At 39.9% G+C, this 16,409-nt stretch overlaps 1 protein-coding gene across 4 annotated transcripts in view; it reads right to left on the bottom strand.

Moving 5' to 3' along the window:
* rnf214 (ring finger protein 214) overlaps window positions 1-16,409 on the bottom strand; it is a 62,938-nt gene that overhangs the window by 39,035 nt on the left and 7,494 nt on the right. For 2 of the 4 annotated variants that reach the window (XM_064352040.1, XM_064352039.1), the window contains exons 1-6: window positions 15,368-15,444; window positions 15,095-15,293; window positions 4,039-4,098; window positions 3,623-3,763; window positions 3,305-3,438; window positions 3,087-3,155 (exon numbers count right to left, since the gene is read on the bottom strand). In XM_064352040.1, the coding sequence (XP_064208110.1) occupies window positions 3,087-3,155; window positions 3,305-3,438; window positions 3,623-3,763; window positions 4,039-4,098; window positions 15,095-15,293; window positions 15,368-15,429 (665 nt within the window). In that variant the 5' untranslated portion in view covers window positions 15,430-15,444. Of the gene's footprint in view, window positions 1-3,086; window positions 3,156-3,304; window positions 3,439-3,622; window positions 3,764-4,038; window positions 4,099-15,094; window positions 15,294-15,367; window positions 15,445-16,409 lie in introns of those variants that run through there. The other 2 variants (XM_064352041.1, XM_064352042.1) reach the window with 2 other exon arrangements.

Below are 16,409 nucleotides of genomic sequence, written 5' to 3' on the forward strand. Positions count from 1 at the left end.
ACCATAGGGACACAGCAGGTAGTAAATTTGTGCTACAGGGACACAGCTGTTAAGGAATGTGTGCTAAAGGAATGCATCTGGTGAGGAATGTGTGCAACATGGACACAGATGGTTGGGAATGTCTGCTACGGGGACACAGTTTGAAGGGAATGTGTGCTACATGGACACAGCTGGTGGAGAACGGGTCCTACAGGGACGCTGATGGTTGGGAATGTGTGCTACAGGGACATAGTTAGTTGGGAATGTGTGCTACAGGGACACAGCTGGCGGGAAATGTGTGGTACATGGATATACAGCAGCTGGTGGGGAATGTGTGCTACAGGGATATACAGTAGCTGGTGGGGAATTTGTGCTACAGGGACACAGCTGTTAAGGAATGTGTGCTAAAGGAATACATCTGGTGAGGAATGTGTGCAACAGGGACACAGATGGTTGGGAATGTGTGCTACGGGGACACAGTTTGAAGGGAATGTGTGCTACATGGACACAGCTGGTGGAGAACGGGTCCTACAGGGACGCTGATGGTTGGGAATGTGTGCTACAGGGACATAGTTAGTTGGGAATGTGTGCTACAGGGACACAGCTGGTGGCAGGGTTCATACGCTTTTTCACCAATGATTTTCAATGACTTTTCCATGACTTCTCCACAACCTTTAACTGAATTTCCATGACCAAAACAAATGACTTTATCTCAGCGGGACAATTTAAAATTATTTAGTGTAACAGTTCCAACTACCCTGTACCCTCCAACAGACCCTGAATGGTCTTGATATCTGGGTAGAGGAGCACAAAATGAAACTCAACCCAAAGAAATGTAAAGTTTTACATGTCACCCACATGAGGCATCCACCCGCCCTGCCGACTCTCTCCATTGACCAGAACATCCTGGAAGTCTGTGACACTGTCAAGGTCCTGGGGGTCACCATCCAGAGTAATTTGCATTGGGGCAGTCAGGTGGACCACATGCTGACTTCAGCGAACAGGAAGCTTTTTGCTCTGCGTCGCCTGAAGAAATTTGGTGTCCGAGACCCAGAACTGGTTTCCATCTACACAGGGTACGTACGCCCGGTGCTGGAGTATGCAGTCCCCGTCTGGCACAGTTCCCTGACTACAGACCAGGCTAAAAGGCTGGAAAGCACACAGAAACGGGCTTGTAAAATCATACTTGGCCAGAGGTACTCAGGGTACCCAGAGGCTCTCTGCACTCTCGGATTGTGCATTGTATCAGAGAGACGCACTCAACTGTGTCTTGGCTTTGCCAGAAAGCTGCTAAAGTCCAACTTCAGTGACTGGCTACCCCCCCTCAGGGAGGAGCTCACAGGTCGTCAGACAAGGAATTCAAACCAACTGGCCATCCCAAGATGTCGAACTGAGAGATACAGGAGATCACCAATCCCCTATATGTGCAGACTCCTAAATGACAGCGGATTTTAAATTTAAATTTGGGATACGAGATTAGATCTCAGCTTAGATAATTGCAATATTTAAAATTTTTTGTCTACTTAGTATTGATGTTGTATTGTAACAGCAAAATAATTCAGTGTTTTTAATGACAACTGTCTTTATGAACCAGTAATAATGCTGAAAGGTCAATAAATAAATAAATAACACTAAGTAAAATTAGGTCTGCATCTGAAACATATGGTGCCTCTCTAAAACAAATAAACACCAGACAGACACACTTAGTTACATTCTCTCATATTTTAATTCGAATAGTTTAACATTTTTGTCTCAAACAGGGCTTGAAATTGCGACCATTTTGGTCGCATATGCTCCCGAAATTTAATCTGTGCGACCTCGAAATATAATTGGGAGCATTTGTGCGAGTGCAAATAATTGTTCTGGTGCGACCTTTTTTTTCTTTTTCCAGTCGAACGTCACTTTCTCTGTACATTCGCTAGTTAGTACACTCAGCATGTCCCTTGTGAGCTGACGGTGACCCTTCTAACCAATCGCGAGCTTGACATTCTTACCTTTAATGCTGATTTTAAATTGGTTAATATTAGCCTTCAATCACTCCCTTTCGCTGCACTCCACTGTCACGCGACACAGAGAGCTAAAGCGTTAACTAATGTTACCTGAAGACAAAAGTTTATGTTCAATTTATTAGCGTTATCGAAAGCTGAAAAGTTGAAGCTTTTTGTGTAGCGACCCGGTTGGAACAGCTAATTTCTCCGATGCAGTTTACTGGCGGTTGATTTAATTAGCGGTATTAATGTGACGAGAAGCGCTTTGTCGTTTGAATGCATAACACGCAATTCCTTGAAGAGTCGACACATTTTATGCTTGACAGTTTAACTGTTACTTGTAAACTGTACTGTTATATTGTCGTTTTTTATTAATAAAAAATATATTGCATATATTGTTGGTGCTCCTTACATTTCGGTGGGTGTTCCTAGGTTTTTGAAGTTGGGAGCACCAGTGCTACCAAGTAAAAAAGTTAATTTCGAGCCCTGATATATTACTGAAGCTGCACTTCCCTGGAATATTGTCGGCACAGTAGGGCCTACGTTTACTAACTGCTACATCAGCAGAGGCGTGCCCGTAAACAGACGGAGCCGGACCGAATTAACTTCTCACACCACCAAATACCGCGAAGGTTACGTGCCAATTTACGTTTTATTACTATACATACAATTTTTATGATTGGATTAATTAGTAATTATATTTGATGCAACTTTAGCTATATTTCCATTACTTTTCAAAAAATATTATTTTCCATAACTTTTCCAGGGCCTGGAAATTGCATTTTAAATTTCAATGACTTTTCCAGGTTTTTCATGACCGTACGAACCCTGTGGTGGGAAATTTGTGGTACAGGGATATACAGCAGCTGGTGGGGAATGTGTGCTACAGAGATATACAGTAGCTGATGGGGAATTTGTGCTACAGGGATATACAGTAGCTGGTGGGGAATTTGTGCTACAGGGACACAGCTGTTAAGGAATGTGTGCTAAGGGAATACATCTGGTGAGGAATGTGTGCAACAGGGACACAGATGGTTGGGAATGTGTGCTACGGGGACACAGTTTGATGGGAATGTGTGCTACATGGACACAGCTGGTGGGGACCATGCATAGTCTTACTTTTCCTGACACTGCTCCTCTATCAGTGCTGTCAGCCTTTTCTCTGACTCCTCCAGGTCCAATGAGAGTCTGGCACACACAAACACAACAGATCTTATGTCTCATAAGCAATTATAGTGAATCTCCCTCTTTATCATGTCTCTTTGGTACAACTACAGCTTTCCTTTCTGTCCTTTACCCATTCCTCTCTTCTTTCAATAGGCCCATCCCTCTCTCACCTGTTCCTCTCCTCCTCCAGTTTATCCATATCTTTGGTCAGTTCCTGCTTCTTGAGGGTGAAGTTTTTTCGGGTCATTTTGCTGCAATTTAGCTTGAGTTTTACGCGCAGTGACTCCATCTTGTCAATTAGGGCCTAAGGAATAAGAAATGTCACTCAGTCCTAAAGCCTAGCTGGCACTCAAGTCAAATGATCACAGCCCTTCCAATAACTGGCTTAGTGACCCAAATACACAACATGTTCAACATACAAACAAAAATTTCAGTGCAGTATGAGGGGCCAGTAGTGTGGGATCTAGGAGGCTCACTGGGTGACTGACCTGCTGCTCTCGAATGTTGCCATCTCTCTGAAGCTCAAGTACTTTGACCCGTCTATCATGCAGCACCTGGTCAGAATCTTGCTGTTTCAGCAGAGCTTCATACTGAAGGGCCAGCTGTGTGCCCCTCTCCTCTACCTGCCGCTATGCCCACAGAATACAGAGAGAGCATTCAGCATTGTCCTGTGAATGTGCCCAGAATATAATGACAATGCATTCAACTGCTGCCAAGCCCACAGCACAAAGAGAGCATCAGTACATCGACCTTACTGCTATACCCACAAAGAATCAGTACCTCCAACTGCCACTACAACAAAGGACCACAGAGAGAATATCTCTGGGTTCCATACAATCACAACAGTATCTCAATCTGAGTGTGAAGCTCCATCGGTGGAGTTCCATTACAGAGCAAACGGTACCATCAGCGACTCCCAGTTCTCTTCAGTGTTCACTGCTGTTTCTGCTGTCCATGGATCTGTCTGTGTGGGAGAAGAAAGCAATAAGGCATGAGAGGCCGTGCCATTTTGTGAATATAGTCAAGGCTAAAGGGTGTTGTTTGTGCCTGCAACGCCTTTAGCCTTGACTGTATTCACAATATAGCATGGCCTCAAGTGCCTTATTGCATTTATAAAAACACAGTAAGTAATGACACCAATACATCCTTAGGTTTGTAGCTAGGTAAGCTGTTTATCTTAGTTTATTTTAGTTATTGCACTCGTGCCTACTTAATTATTGCTTGTATTATTTGCATAGACTGCTTTGTAGCTGCTTTTGTTTCTATTGATCAGATCAACCTACAGGGTCCAAGTTAAACTACGCGGTCGCTCCCTGAACTTGGAACTGTACTTCCCTCTAGGGTTTTTAACACACTTGTTCCTGGTTACGGTTATACACTTTGTTGTACGTCGCTCTGGATAAGAGAGCCTGCCAAATTCCTGTAATGTAATGCAAAAGCAGAGAGAACATAGCCTAGATAATATGAATTAGCATTAGCTAGGTAGCTAAAATGCTTGCTAACTCATTTTTGCAAACTAATGCCACTTCTCCTGAACTTTACAGTAGTAATGTTACATTACAGGCTCACATACCTGGTTATGAAAACATGATAAGTAGCCAACACCTTTCTGACACCTTTCTGTCAATCACTCTAGTTATCAAATTACAAAAAACTATAAACAGTCTAGTTAGCTAACTTCCCTTTTGCGTCGAGTATGTTAATCCAGACGTCATCATTTACATACACAGTAAGGTTGACAGGTGTGTTACATCATAGTTGTTAGTCTATTATGTACTACACTGGAATGCTGGAAACACTATTACATGGCTGGAATGCTGTATTGTCAAATCAGTATCCAGGACCGGAACTATCCATTTTATAAAGTGCATCAAGCAATGAGTCAGTGAATCACACAGACTGAGGTAGTGTGAAGGACACATCTGTACACTGCCCTCAACTACTAATACCCCTCACACTTCAGATTAAGCCAGGGTACTGAGATCCAAACAGTGGCAAAAGAATAACAAAACATGCAGCCACAGCTAATCCAATACAGTATGTTCTTCTAATACCTTAACATGGTAGGCAGCATATTGTTTCATTATTTCCTGTTTGTGACATTTCCTAATTGAAGTCAAATTTGAGGCATCCTTTGACGTGCTGTGTTTGTTCAGAAATGTTGATGAAAAATAATGAAATAAAAATAACAAAACAATTTTCTCTTAAATCTCTAAAATATATTTTTTAAATGTTCTGTACTGTGGATACCTTGTACCTTGATATCCAGAAAGAAGTCATGAAGCAACTCATTGCAATATCCACCCCGTCAACTCTGTTGTCATTCTTATTTCTCCTTGCCCTCCCATATTCTTCCTGTTGTGTACACTATAATGTTTTGTTACATCTACTCTGTCATTTTACCTGTAATAAATGTATACTGCATGCAAGACTGGTGGAAAACATTTGTGAAATTGAAGTTCACATGAAGGCTCGAACACATCACAAATAGTTAAGGTGTCTTAGATTCTGGGTACCCACTGTCAGATATCTAATTTTTAAATTACGGCAATTGAGACAGAGACAATATACGTAATTTGATATGGCAAAATTGCTCTAATAGTCCACCCAATATTACATTGTTATTAAGAGGCCTGCTGTGTTCGACCTGACAATAGGAATTAATACATGTACACACACACACACATATATATACATATATTTATTTCAGCTCTGGGTAAAAAAAAATTTTTTTTTTTAAACTATAGGTACATTTGTGAATGTCTTCAGACTACACTGTATGGAGTTACCATGGTATGTATTAAGCATCAGAAAACAGTACAAGAAATCAATGGCATTGCAATATAAACGTATATCAGTCTATACATTTCTATCAGTTACTACGCCTGGATTGAATGGGTGTAGTTCAATGTATTACCAGGCTCTTAGCTGTTGGGTCCATGAAGGACCTGACATAGTGGCCAATAAATGTTTTAGTCTGATTGCATATCTCCTCCCATAGTTTGAGACAAATAAAAGTAATCTTTCCCACTAAAACAGCCTCTTTGAATCTGAGCAAAACATTCCTGAAACACTCCTTTGCCATAGTGAATCATTGTCCATGTTATCAATATAGATAGTATATTCTGCTCTCCTCACAGGTTCATTTGTATGAAATAACAGATAGTGAACAAGTTCAGGCACTTTACTGGCATTTCTTGTAAAACTTCACAGAAATAAAGTTTGTTACAAACCTAATCTGTTAAATAAATGTAATGAAATGTAATGGCTAATATTTCCCATTTTTCTGAAATTATGGACTGAATGACAGAATCTGGGTTCAAAGGCAGAATTTACACAAACCTAAATGTGACAGAATTGAGATTGTTGTAGATCTTTGCATTTACTGCTGTTGAGCATTGGGGATACTGTTTGAGTATATCTTATCTGATGAAAAACACATTTTCAACATACAAAAATGCCAAGTTACTCACACATACAAAGCACTCTATAAGTCTATCTACAAGTCATTCATTCAAACCAGCCAAAATCTAGGCCTGCCATGAAAAGTATTTATACCAAAATTACATACAATATCTTACCTCACACAAATTACACAAGCTATTGCAAAGCAATGCTACCCAGTGTTACCTAAATTGTTTCAAGTCACTTGGCCCCAATGTTGGGGAATAGTGAACTACATGTAATTAAACTAGTAGTTTAACTACATTTTGCAGTAGCTTGCTGGTAGTTCAACTACATTCATATTTGCATAGTGATTCAAGTAGTTAAATTACTTTTTTGCCATTTTTTTGTGTAGTTAACTACTGAAAGTACAAACAATTTTGGGCCATAAAAGGAAAGGAATGTTTTTTTATTTTACCTTTGCTTCACTACTGTAATCGAACCCCCTTTGACCAGCCCCGCCCCCTTTTTCTTTCATCCTGACCGCTGTGAAGGCATGCCCAGGCAATCAGGCAGCCACCACCACACACTTGACCTTTGTGTAGTGCACGTGCAAAAGGGCGGGCGTTGCTCAGTGCTCACACAGCGACAGCGTCATCATGAATAAACCTCCCGAATCTCAGCCTGAGGAAGAATCACCATGGCCATACTTAAGCAAATACATGACACTGACGAGCTCCACCAACAAAACCTACGTTTTTACTTGTGAGCTATGCAAGCCGAGAGTAAATACACTCTCTACTGCAAATACGTCAAACACAAATCTAAGAACACATATAAAGGTGAGTGTATTAACATTGACTTTGCTAGCCAATTTAGCGAAGTTTAGATAAGTTAGCCACATTGTAATGTTACACACAAGCAAGTGATTTAATTCAGTTAACGTTATCGTTAGTCTAATTAAATAAAATCTGTAGCGTTAGTTCATCTGACAACAATTATGTTCTATCAAAAACTAACATGTCGCTAACCAGCTAATGTCGGGTTTGCAGACATAAAGCAAACATTAGCTAACATTAGCTGACCTAGTCATACTATTCTCATAATGTGTTTTGCCGCCAAACAATATGGCGCAATGTAAGGGGGTCTTTCATGATAATCACCTACTATTTGATTACAATCACCTGTGGTTGCTGACCAAGGTGTCTGCAATCAATCCAATACTATGAATAGCTTAGCCAGAATCATTCAAATGAAGGACTGGCTAGGCTGAGGTTGGCTTGCTGTTTTTTTGCCACCTAAGGTTAATATTGTAACAGCATACAATTTTATTTAAATTTCAATTTTTTTTACAAAGTAGTTTGAACTACTTTTTCTAAGTAGCTTTAGTCAACCAAAATAGATTTCTCCCTAGGGTAGCTTTGCTGTAGTTCAACTTCTTCCAGTGTGAAGTAATTTCAAAGTAGCTTCCCCAACACTGCTTGGCCCTGTGTTTTTTAATACTACCATCTCACAATGTTGTCATTCAAACTCTGTGTCACATCAAAGTGTCTAATAACAAAAATTGCCTCATGCAAGACATTTAAATGGATCATTTCTTTCTGCACTGTGTTTGTAATGAGTGATAATAGTAATTCATATATAAATGTAGGCTATGACAGACATGCATACACACAAATGAATGCAAACACACATAGCCTACATTCTGAAAGAAAGATATAGGCATGGATTCAATCCTTTACCATGAATGCCAATGTCATGTACTAACATTTTCCTTTACCATGAATGTCAAATAAATGAAAGTGCATGTCATATTTAAAATGTAAGTGTTATTAATGGGTTATTGCAAACGACAGGCCTACTAATTATTTGTATGTTGGTAGAGGATGTATAGGGCTAGGTAACATGAATTTAGAAATGTGGCGTTGCAGGTTTAAATCTAGCTCCAGTAGTCTACCCTAGTTAAGAAGTAGTTATGAGAACAGGGGCAGCGATGAACGAGAAACGTTTCTGAGTTAAAGAAAGTGGACATACCTTGTGTGAAATCATTAACTTGCAGCAGTTTCTAAACGACCGGTGACGTTACTAACTGGACCGAATCGTAACAGAGATGTTAGAGCTCGGTTTCTGAGGCGCCTGTATGTGTACTAATGTTATACAGTAGGTCTGACGTCTTGTTAGCAAGGTAGCTATCGTTAAACACGTTGAAAATGCAGAAAGCGGAACTGTGTAAAGTGTGGGTGTATTTTATTTGGATTTCAAAAATGTGAATGAGTTTCCCGCAAAGATTGTACAGATGTAAAAGCAATATTTTAAATGTTGTATTTTTTGTTAGCCAGCAAGGTAGCATAATGGTTGAGATTTGCTTCAGTTGGAGGGGGGATTTGAACCCGGGTCAGTCGTGCGGAATGTTCCAAGGGCATAGGCACTAGCCAGTCAGCTATGAGGGAAGCAGACGTCAGAGGTGAAAAGTTTTACCGTTTTAAACGTGCAAACTTCTGCAAAACTACATGTTCATTTTGTGTGTGTCTCCGATGTTTTCATTGGTTGATGAACGTAAAAAATACCAATGAGGAGACATATTCTTTGTAGGCTCTGAGCATTTGTGGCAGGAAAAAGAAGAAGGAAAAAAACGCTAAATCCCCAAATTGGGGGCTTTATTGTTGTTTGTGAAATATGTCTGTTGAAAAGGGGTCAGAAGGTACAGAAATGTATGTTTTTAAGGGCTGAGAGTCTGTGGTCATTATGGTTGTTTCTGTAGGGAACCCTGAAAAGTGGCAAACTCTCGGTGCTGTATAGGTATGGGGCATGCCGCCCCACCAAGCAGTAGCCATAACTTGGCATACCCACCACCCCAATGCATGTTTGTTTAGCCACGTGTGATTTCACATAATTTAATTACCGCTTCACCTCCCACTTAGCAAAATGATTGGATAGACTTCCAATAATTAATTGTAATTAAGCCGAAGGAGGCTATTTTAAGGAAAGTTGTGTCTTAAGATTATTTTTATGTAAAACTCATCTTTTAGAGTTATTGTTGCGAGAAATGCGGGAAAAAAACATGTTTACACTTGGTTTGTAATTCAGTAAATGTGCATTTACTAACTGAATTCTTCTCTAAAGGTTATTTTAAAACTACAGGTGGCCCAATATTTTTGGCCATACAATGTTGTTGGGTGACAAATTAAAGAAAAAACCATCATAAAGTGTCTTAGTAAGGTGTTGGGCCACCACGAGCCACCAGAACAGCTTCAATGCACCTTGGCATAGATTCTACAAGTATCTGGATCTCTATTGGAGGGATGTAACACCATTCTTCCAAAGATCTAAACGCACAAGTCACTTTAGTTACTGATCCTATTGGCTGTGACAAAGGGTGCGGTGGTGTAAGTATAAACGCATCAGAAACGTAGCTGAAATATGCCCAGTGTATGTACTCACGGATTTGATGGCCATCCAATGAGCCTTGATTGACAAAATTATCAGCAAGCTTGTAGAATTAGAGCTCCCTAGGTCGCAACTTGTGTACCCTTCTGTCATGCTCCGTTTTCTGTTATTTCGAGGAGATGCACTTTTAGTGTTTGTTAGGTTTAGAAGGTATTTTGATACGCTTATCTGCGAGTAGGAGTCCTCTTCGCTGTTTTTCTTAGGTACATCAGTGACCTTACATGAGAATTGGAAGTAGTAGAACCGGAACACTTGATAGTGGAGAATAGGAGCGGACACGTATGTCCCAGCAATCTTTGCAAATTATAAAATAACAATAGTATGAGAGAAATAAGGATAAATGATGAAATTTAGTAGTTGAAACAATATGTTTTTAGCAGAATGGGTATGTAGGTGAGTTGTGACATGATCACAGACTATAGTTGAAAGTAAATGAAGTAACCATGAGCGAGATGAGCTTGCTTATCAAACGGTGTATATAACAGACAGTATAAGAAATCACTTGTTAAAGCGGTGGATAAAGTAACGTGTGATATTGCGAAGGAAATGTATTGCACTGAAGTACTTTTGTCATGTTCAGTACTAGTAGTTATAATTATGTTTGAGTCATGATTTTAAATGTAATGTTTTAATGGGGAGTTGCAGACAGTACATTCAAAGTAATTGTTTGTATGTGGGTAGATAGAAAACAGGGCGAGGTAACATGAATGTAGAAAAGTGACATTTGCTGATAAGAACATTTTCTACAGTAGCCAAGTGAAGAAATATAGAAATGGCACAGTGGTCAGCTGGTGTAACTTTTTAAGAAAATCAATACATTTGCCGTCATGAAATGCATATGGCTGGCCGTGAGTGACTTTTAGTAAAGGAAATATAAGTGTAAGAAAACGTTAGTGTAAAATATGAAAGTATTTGCCTGAGGGTGAGGCGGGATTCGATCCTTCGATTTTACGTTTTCCAGTCTTCACCACCATGACATAGCTGTTCAATGCGTGAAATTTTTCAGTCGTGTCTGTGGTTTTAAAGAAGAACACATGGCAGTAAGCACAGCTGAGCTCCGGTTGAATTCATATGGCCAGGCGATACTGTAGCCGGGTAAGTGAACGTGCAGATGATATGTCATAATGCAGTATGTACGTTCGTTGAACGCTGGGTAGATGTGGTGCAATTGTTGAGCAATTGTCAAGCAAAAAAGCTTGTTTAAGAAACTTACTTCCAGCGGGGCTTCAACCTGTGACTTCATGATCCGTAGACTGTGAAATTTACCACTCAGCCACGAACGGACTAGCTATTACAACTGGGAAATTTCTTGGGTGATAATAGAAGAGCTCCCGTTGAATCCACATGGCCTGGCAATATTGTAGATGGTTAACTGAACGTGTAGATGGTACGTCATAATGCAGTGTACACGTTCCGTGAACGCTAGGTAGATGTGGTGCAAAATAAATAATTGAGAAGTAATAGAGAATTATTACTGAGGAAAAAAGCAGGTTAAAGAAACTTGTTCAAGGAGGGGCTTGAACCTGGGACCCTATGATCCATAGACCATGACCATTTTAGAGTAAAAAGATATGTCTATTTTGCGTGTGTATGTGATGTGATTGGCTCATGTAGGTGAAGGATTGGCTGGTGTTGGTAAAATGTCCAATGGGGAGACATTTTGTTTGTGGGCTAGGTAGCAGGAAGAAGAAGGAGAAAATGCAAAATCCCCTTAGTTTGGGGCTTTATTGTGTGGACATGTGAAGATATTTATGAAATCTGTCTGTTGAATGTACAGAAATTAATGTTTTTAAGGGCTAAGTGTCTGTGGCTGTTGTGATTATTTTTGTGGGGAACCCTGAAAAGTGCTAAACTCTCGGTTCTGTATAGGTATGGGGCATGCTGCCCCGCCAAGGCGTAACTTGGTGGCATGGCATACCTGCCATCCCAATGGTTTCAAGCCATCAACACCATTCAAATTTTGATTTGCTGCAAGTCAACCATGTCCATTTAACAACACCATGCATTTTCATGGATTTAAAGCCCAGCAAGCCAAAAACCTGAACACCCCAGAACACCTATGAATGTAAAATATTATTGAAAGTTTTGCCTTGTTCAGAATAATGCACCCTTCAATTCAGGCCGAAGACCAAGGCTGAAGTCCAAGCCTGGAATTAAAGGGGGCTGGGCTCCTGAAGGTCAAAATTTTGTCAGATACACTACAGCGCCACCAGGCATTCAATAGACATCATAATTGAATGTATCCATATGGAGTGAATTTAGTGCCAATATTATTTATACGTGTTTCACAACTCACACGTTTTTTACGCATTGTAAAACTACAAATCCTGTTTTACAAATCTCAAACTGCAAATTGCAAAATACAAATCTCAAGCTGTGGACACACGAAAATACAAATCATTTTGGCACTATTTTTCCATGTAGCAATGGAAAAAATCCACACATGTATGCACCAATCAGAGTTATGGTACCTACAGCCAATCAGAGGAAGAAGAGCTCACAACCAATCAGTGAGCAGCAAGGAATAGCCTTTTGCGGCCCATACTTGGAGAGGACGGGAGCTGATGAAGCATGGCGGATGCTCAGGTGAGTAGCTAATATCTAATTAAAATGTATTCATGCCGAATATAATGATCAAACGTAAACATATTTGATTAGTCGCTTGCATGAAGATAACTTTTTAATGGGTAATTGTTGGTTGAGAATTGTCAGCTCATCTAGGACCAACTTTATGCTAGCTAACGTTAACTATGACTAGATATCAAAGGCAGACAACAACAAGCTTAACATTAACGTTAACATTACTGCGTATAAACCCTCTATCTCTCCCTCAGTTTTTACTATTTTCCCAGTTTTTTTCATCCACAATATGCGCTGCTGTAGCTACTGAACAGCTGTTCGCTGTCAATACTAGTGCAAGATGCACACACAGGTAGGATTTTGCTCCTTCCGCCAATGTGCAGAAGCAGCCTTTATTGCTCCCCCAAAAGCCGGTTGCTGTGTTGCCACAACTGCCATTTAACAATTTCTCATAGCTCTATATAATATTCCTTGGATGGGATATGTTTAGGCCTGTAACGGCACAATTTCTTAAAGATAAACAACATTAAATTCTATTTCCATTTCAACTCTGTAACTGGGTCACAAACGTAGGCAAATTGCATTCAAATGTGAACAAATGTTAAGAATCAGTGACTGCCATTTAAGTCTTATTACTAGCCTCCTCAGCACCTCATCTCAGGCATCTATGCACTTCTCACAGGCTCACTTTATTGCAATTGTGGCATGGGCTGTTTGGATTAGCCAAATTAGAGATCACCAATCCCGAGCTCATGAAGTTTGAGAGCCCACTATTTTTCCATTTCTATAACAGGCTACCTTTAAACCTCTTCATACCAAACACCCCCTAATGGTAACGCAGACCCGATGGATACACATTAATTCAACAATATGCAATAAACTTGTCACGTCAATTTTTAATTAAATATCCTTAAGAGACATCCATTCTTTCAGAGAAAGTTGTTAAGTCAAGTCCAAAATGTCAAGTTATAACACGGTAAATGACAATTTTAACTCCCACCTAATTACCATACCATACGATCTACTGCAGCTTGCCGTCAAGCTGCAAACAAACCGCTGGTAAACTTCATAAAATTCTGTATCGTCATACCTTCCGGTTTTAAGAAAAACAGTTCAAAAGTTCCGAATGGCTGTGTATGATTTTTTTAAGTTGACCAGATCGACATTCCTTTACCATGACCGACAAATAAATGAAAGTGCATGCCATATTTTTAAAATGGAAGTGTTTTTAATGGGCTAGTGCACATGACAAACCTACTAAATGTTTCTATGTTGGTCGAGTATGTATAGGGCTAGCTAACATTAATTTAGAAATGTGGCGATGTAGGGTAGCTACAGTAGCCTAGTTAAAAAGCAGTTTTAAGTACAGGCGCAGCGGTGAATGTGAACCGTTTTGACTAAAAGGTATACTATGCAGGTTTTTTGTGGCCCTTCTAGACTCTGTGTTCGTCTCCTTCTCCGTCCTCAAACCCGCCCACACCTCCGCAAAATGTCAAGCAAACTGATGAGATATTGAAAATCACATTTTTAGCAACCTGAATGATTCCACATAGATGGTAACATTAATTGGGCAGTGTTATTGGGATGGCAGGTATGCCATCCAGCCAATTTACGCCTTGGCAGGGCATTCCCCATACCTATACAACACCAAGAGTTTGGCTCTTTAGTAAATCTAAAGGGAAACTTCACAGCAATTTAAAAATATTTATATTATGGATGATTTCAAAATTCAGAGAACCCAGTGTTTTAAGCATTACAGTATCTGTTTAGATGAATATTTACATTTTAACACACATATTGTAGAGTTGGTAAAAAACAAAAAATGAATATAAACTGGGTTTTTCTAAAGGATCAAACAGTACTTAATAAGGGCATCCTGATTAGAAGTTGTACAAAAATATTTTTATCTGTGTTGGATTATATGGATATAATCTACATGCATGCATTTGCCAGTACCCCCAATCCACTTGATGCTGCGTATCCTAGTTCACTCAGGTCTATTATGGGTGAAAGTTTTAGAACACATCACACATCAGGATTATAACAATGCCAAGATCAAAACCATGCACATTTAAAATTTTACAGGGTCTTACATGATGCACTAGTGCACTAATCTCCATTGTTTTGATTTACTTTTTTATTCTTGTTTTATATTGTTACTTTTCAATCATTTTCATTTGTATGAAAAGCACTTAGAAATGCATTTAATTGTATGAAAGTTTCTATATAAATGAAGTTTAATTGATTGATTGATGATTCAGCTATAAGGCCAAAGATAACCAAAAAGGGGCACTTTGATTAAAAGTCCATGAATAAGTATTTATGACCAAAATTACAAATTTGTGGCAAATATAAATATATATATATATATATATATATATATATATATATATATATATAAATCATTTATAGGAAGTTTCTTTAGGGAATATTTCAGGAAGACCTGATATAGAGATTGTTTTTTTTTTTTTTTGTTGGCAAACTCCCACGGAATATCTTGCTATACACAAGTTTATCTGCCTGCCTGTTGGTAGATTCCTTGATCATACCTGTACACAATGCTCCCAATGCTGTTTGCTTTGAGTATCCTGGCTGGGGACCAGAATATCGTACGGTTTATCCACTGCAGTCAAGGTTGTGGGCAACAAGTTACTCTGTGAGTCGAGCTGAAAGCTGGGGGTGGAGACCCAGGGATTGGGTATGTGCCACTGGTATGGCTGCTCTTGGCTCTCCATTGCGGAAAACTCACTGTGAGAAAGAAGAATATTTTAAAATTACACAGGATAGTACTGCACATCTGTGAACATCAAGGTTTCAATCACCTGATGTCAAAATCAGTCAAGTCCTCTTCTAAAACAAATGCCCACACAACTTCATGATCCATTTCTATAATAAAGATCAGCAGAAAGTAAGAACAGTACTGCTAAACAGTGCTGCTTGTGAGTAGCTGCAAGTTTTAAATATGGCCCCATTTCAGTGTTTTGGGTGTTCTGGGGTCCTGCGACTCTAGCAATTCTCCAAAATACACTGATTTCATAATGCATATTTTTCAAAAAATTTTTCATATGAAACGTGACGGTTGTCAATTGAGTTTCAAAATACCATCGAGGACATTTTATTTTGCTTTCAAAAGTCTGATATCATCAGCTAAAACCTCATTTTCCAATGAAAGATCAGTGCATGTGTCTCTGATCCACATAAACTATTCTCCACCTTCTCTTCTGGCCTCATTCCTCCTCCACCCTCATCTCCCTCTTCCCTGTCCGCAGAAGACTTTCTGGCCACCTTTGAAGGGAAGGCGGCTAAAATCCGGAACTTCTTTGCCCATCATGTCAGCCCCCCTACCCCCCGGGACAAACCCATGGCCACACTGACCTCCTTCAAGAGGCTGGAGGACTCCGATGTACTCCAACTCATCATTTCTCATCACACAACCACCTATCCACTTGACCTCATCCCATCTACAGTCCTCCAATCTATATCCGGAGAGATTCTTCCCTATCTGTCCTCCATTGTTAATTTCTCCGTTGCCTCCGGTGGCTCGCGTTACCCCACTTCTCAAGAAACCCACCTCAGACCCCTCTGATGTAATGAAATATTGACCCATATCGCTTCTACCTTTTCTGTCCAAAACCCTTGAGTGAGCAGTGCTTAAACAACTAACCTCTTTTCTCCATCAGAACAACCTGCTAGACCCTCACCAGTCTGGCTTCCGATCTGGGCACTCAACAGAGACTGCCCTCCTGGCTATGACGGAGGCACTCGCCACTGCAAGAGCTTCACGCCTCTCCTCTGTCCTGATCCTCCTTGACCTGTCTGCAGCATTCAACACTTTCAACCACACAATACTCCTCTCCACCTTGG

This window comes from Anguilla rostrata, chromosome 9 (assembly GCF_018555375.3).
Source record: "Anguilla rostrata isolate EN2019 chromosome 9, ASM1855537v3, whole genome shotgun sequence".
Classification (NCBI taxonomy): domain Eukaryota; kingdom Metazoa; phylum Chordata; class Actinopteri; order Anguilliformes; family Anguillidae; genus Anguilla; species Anguilla rostrata.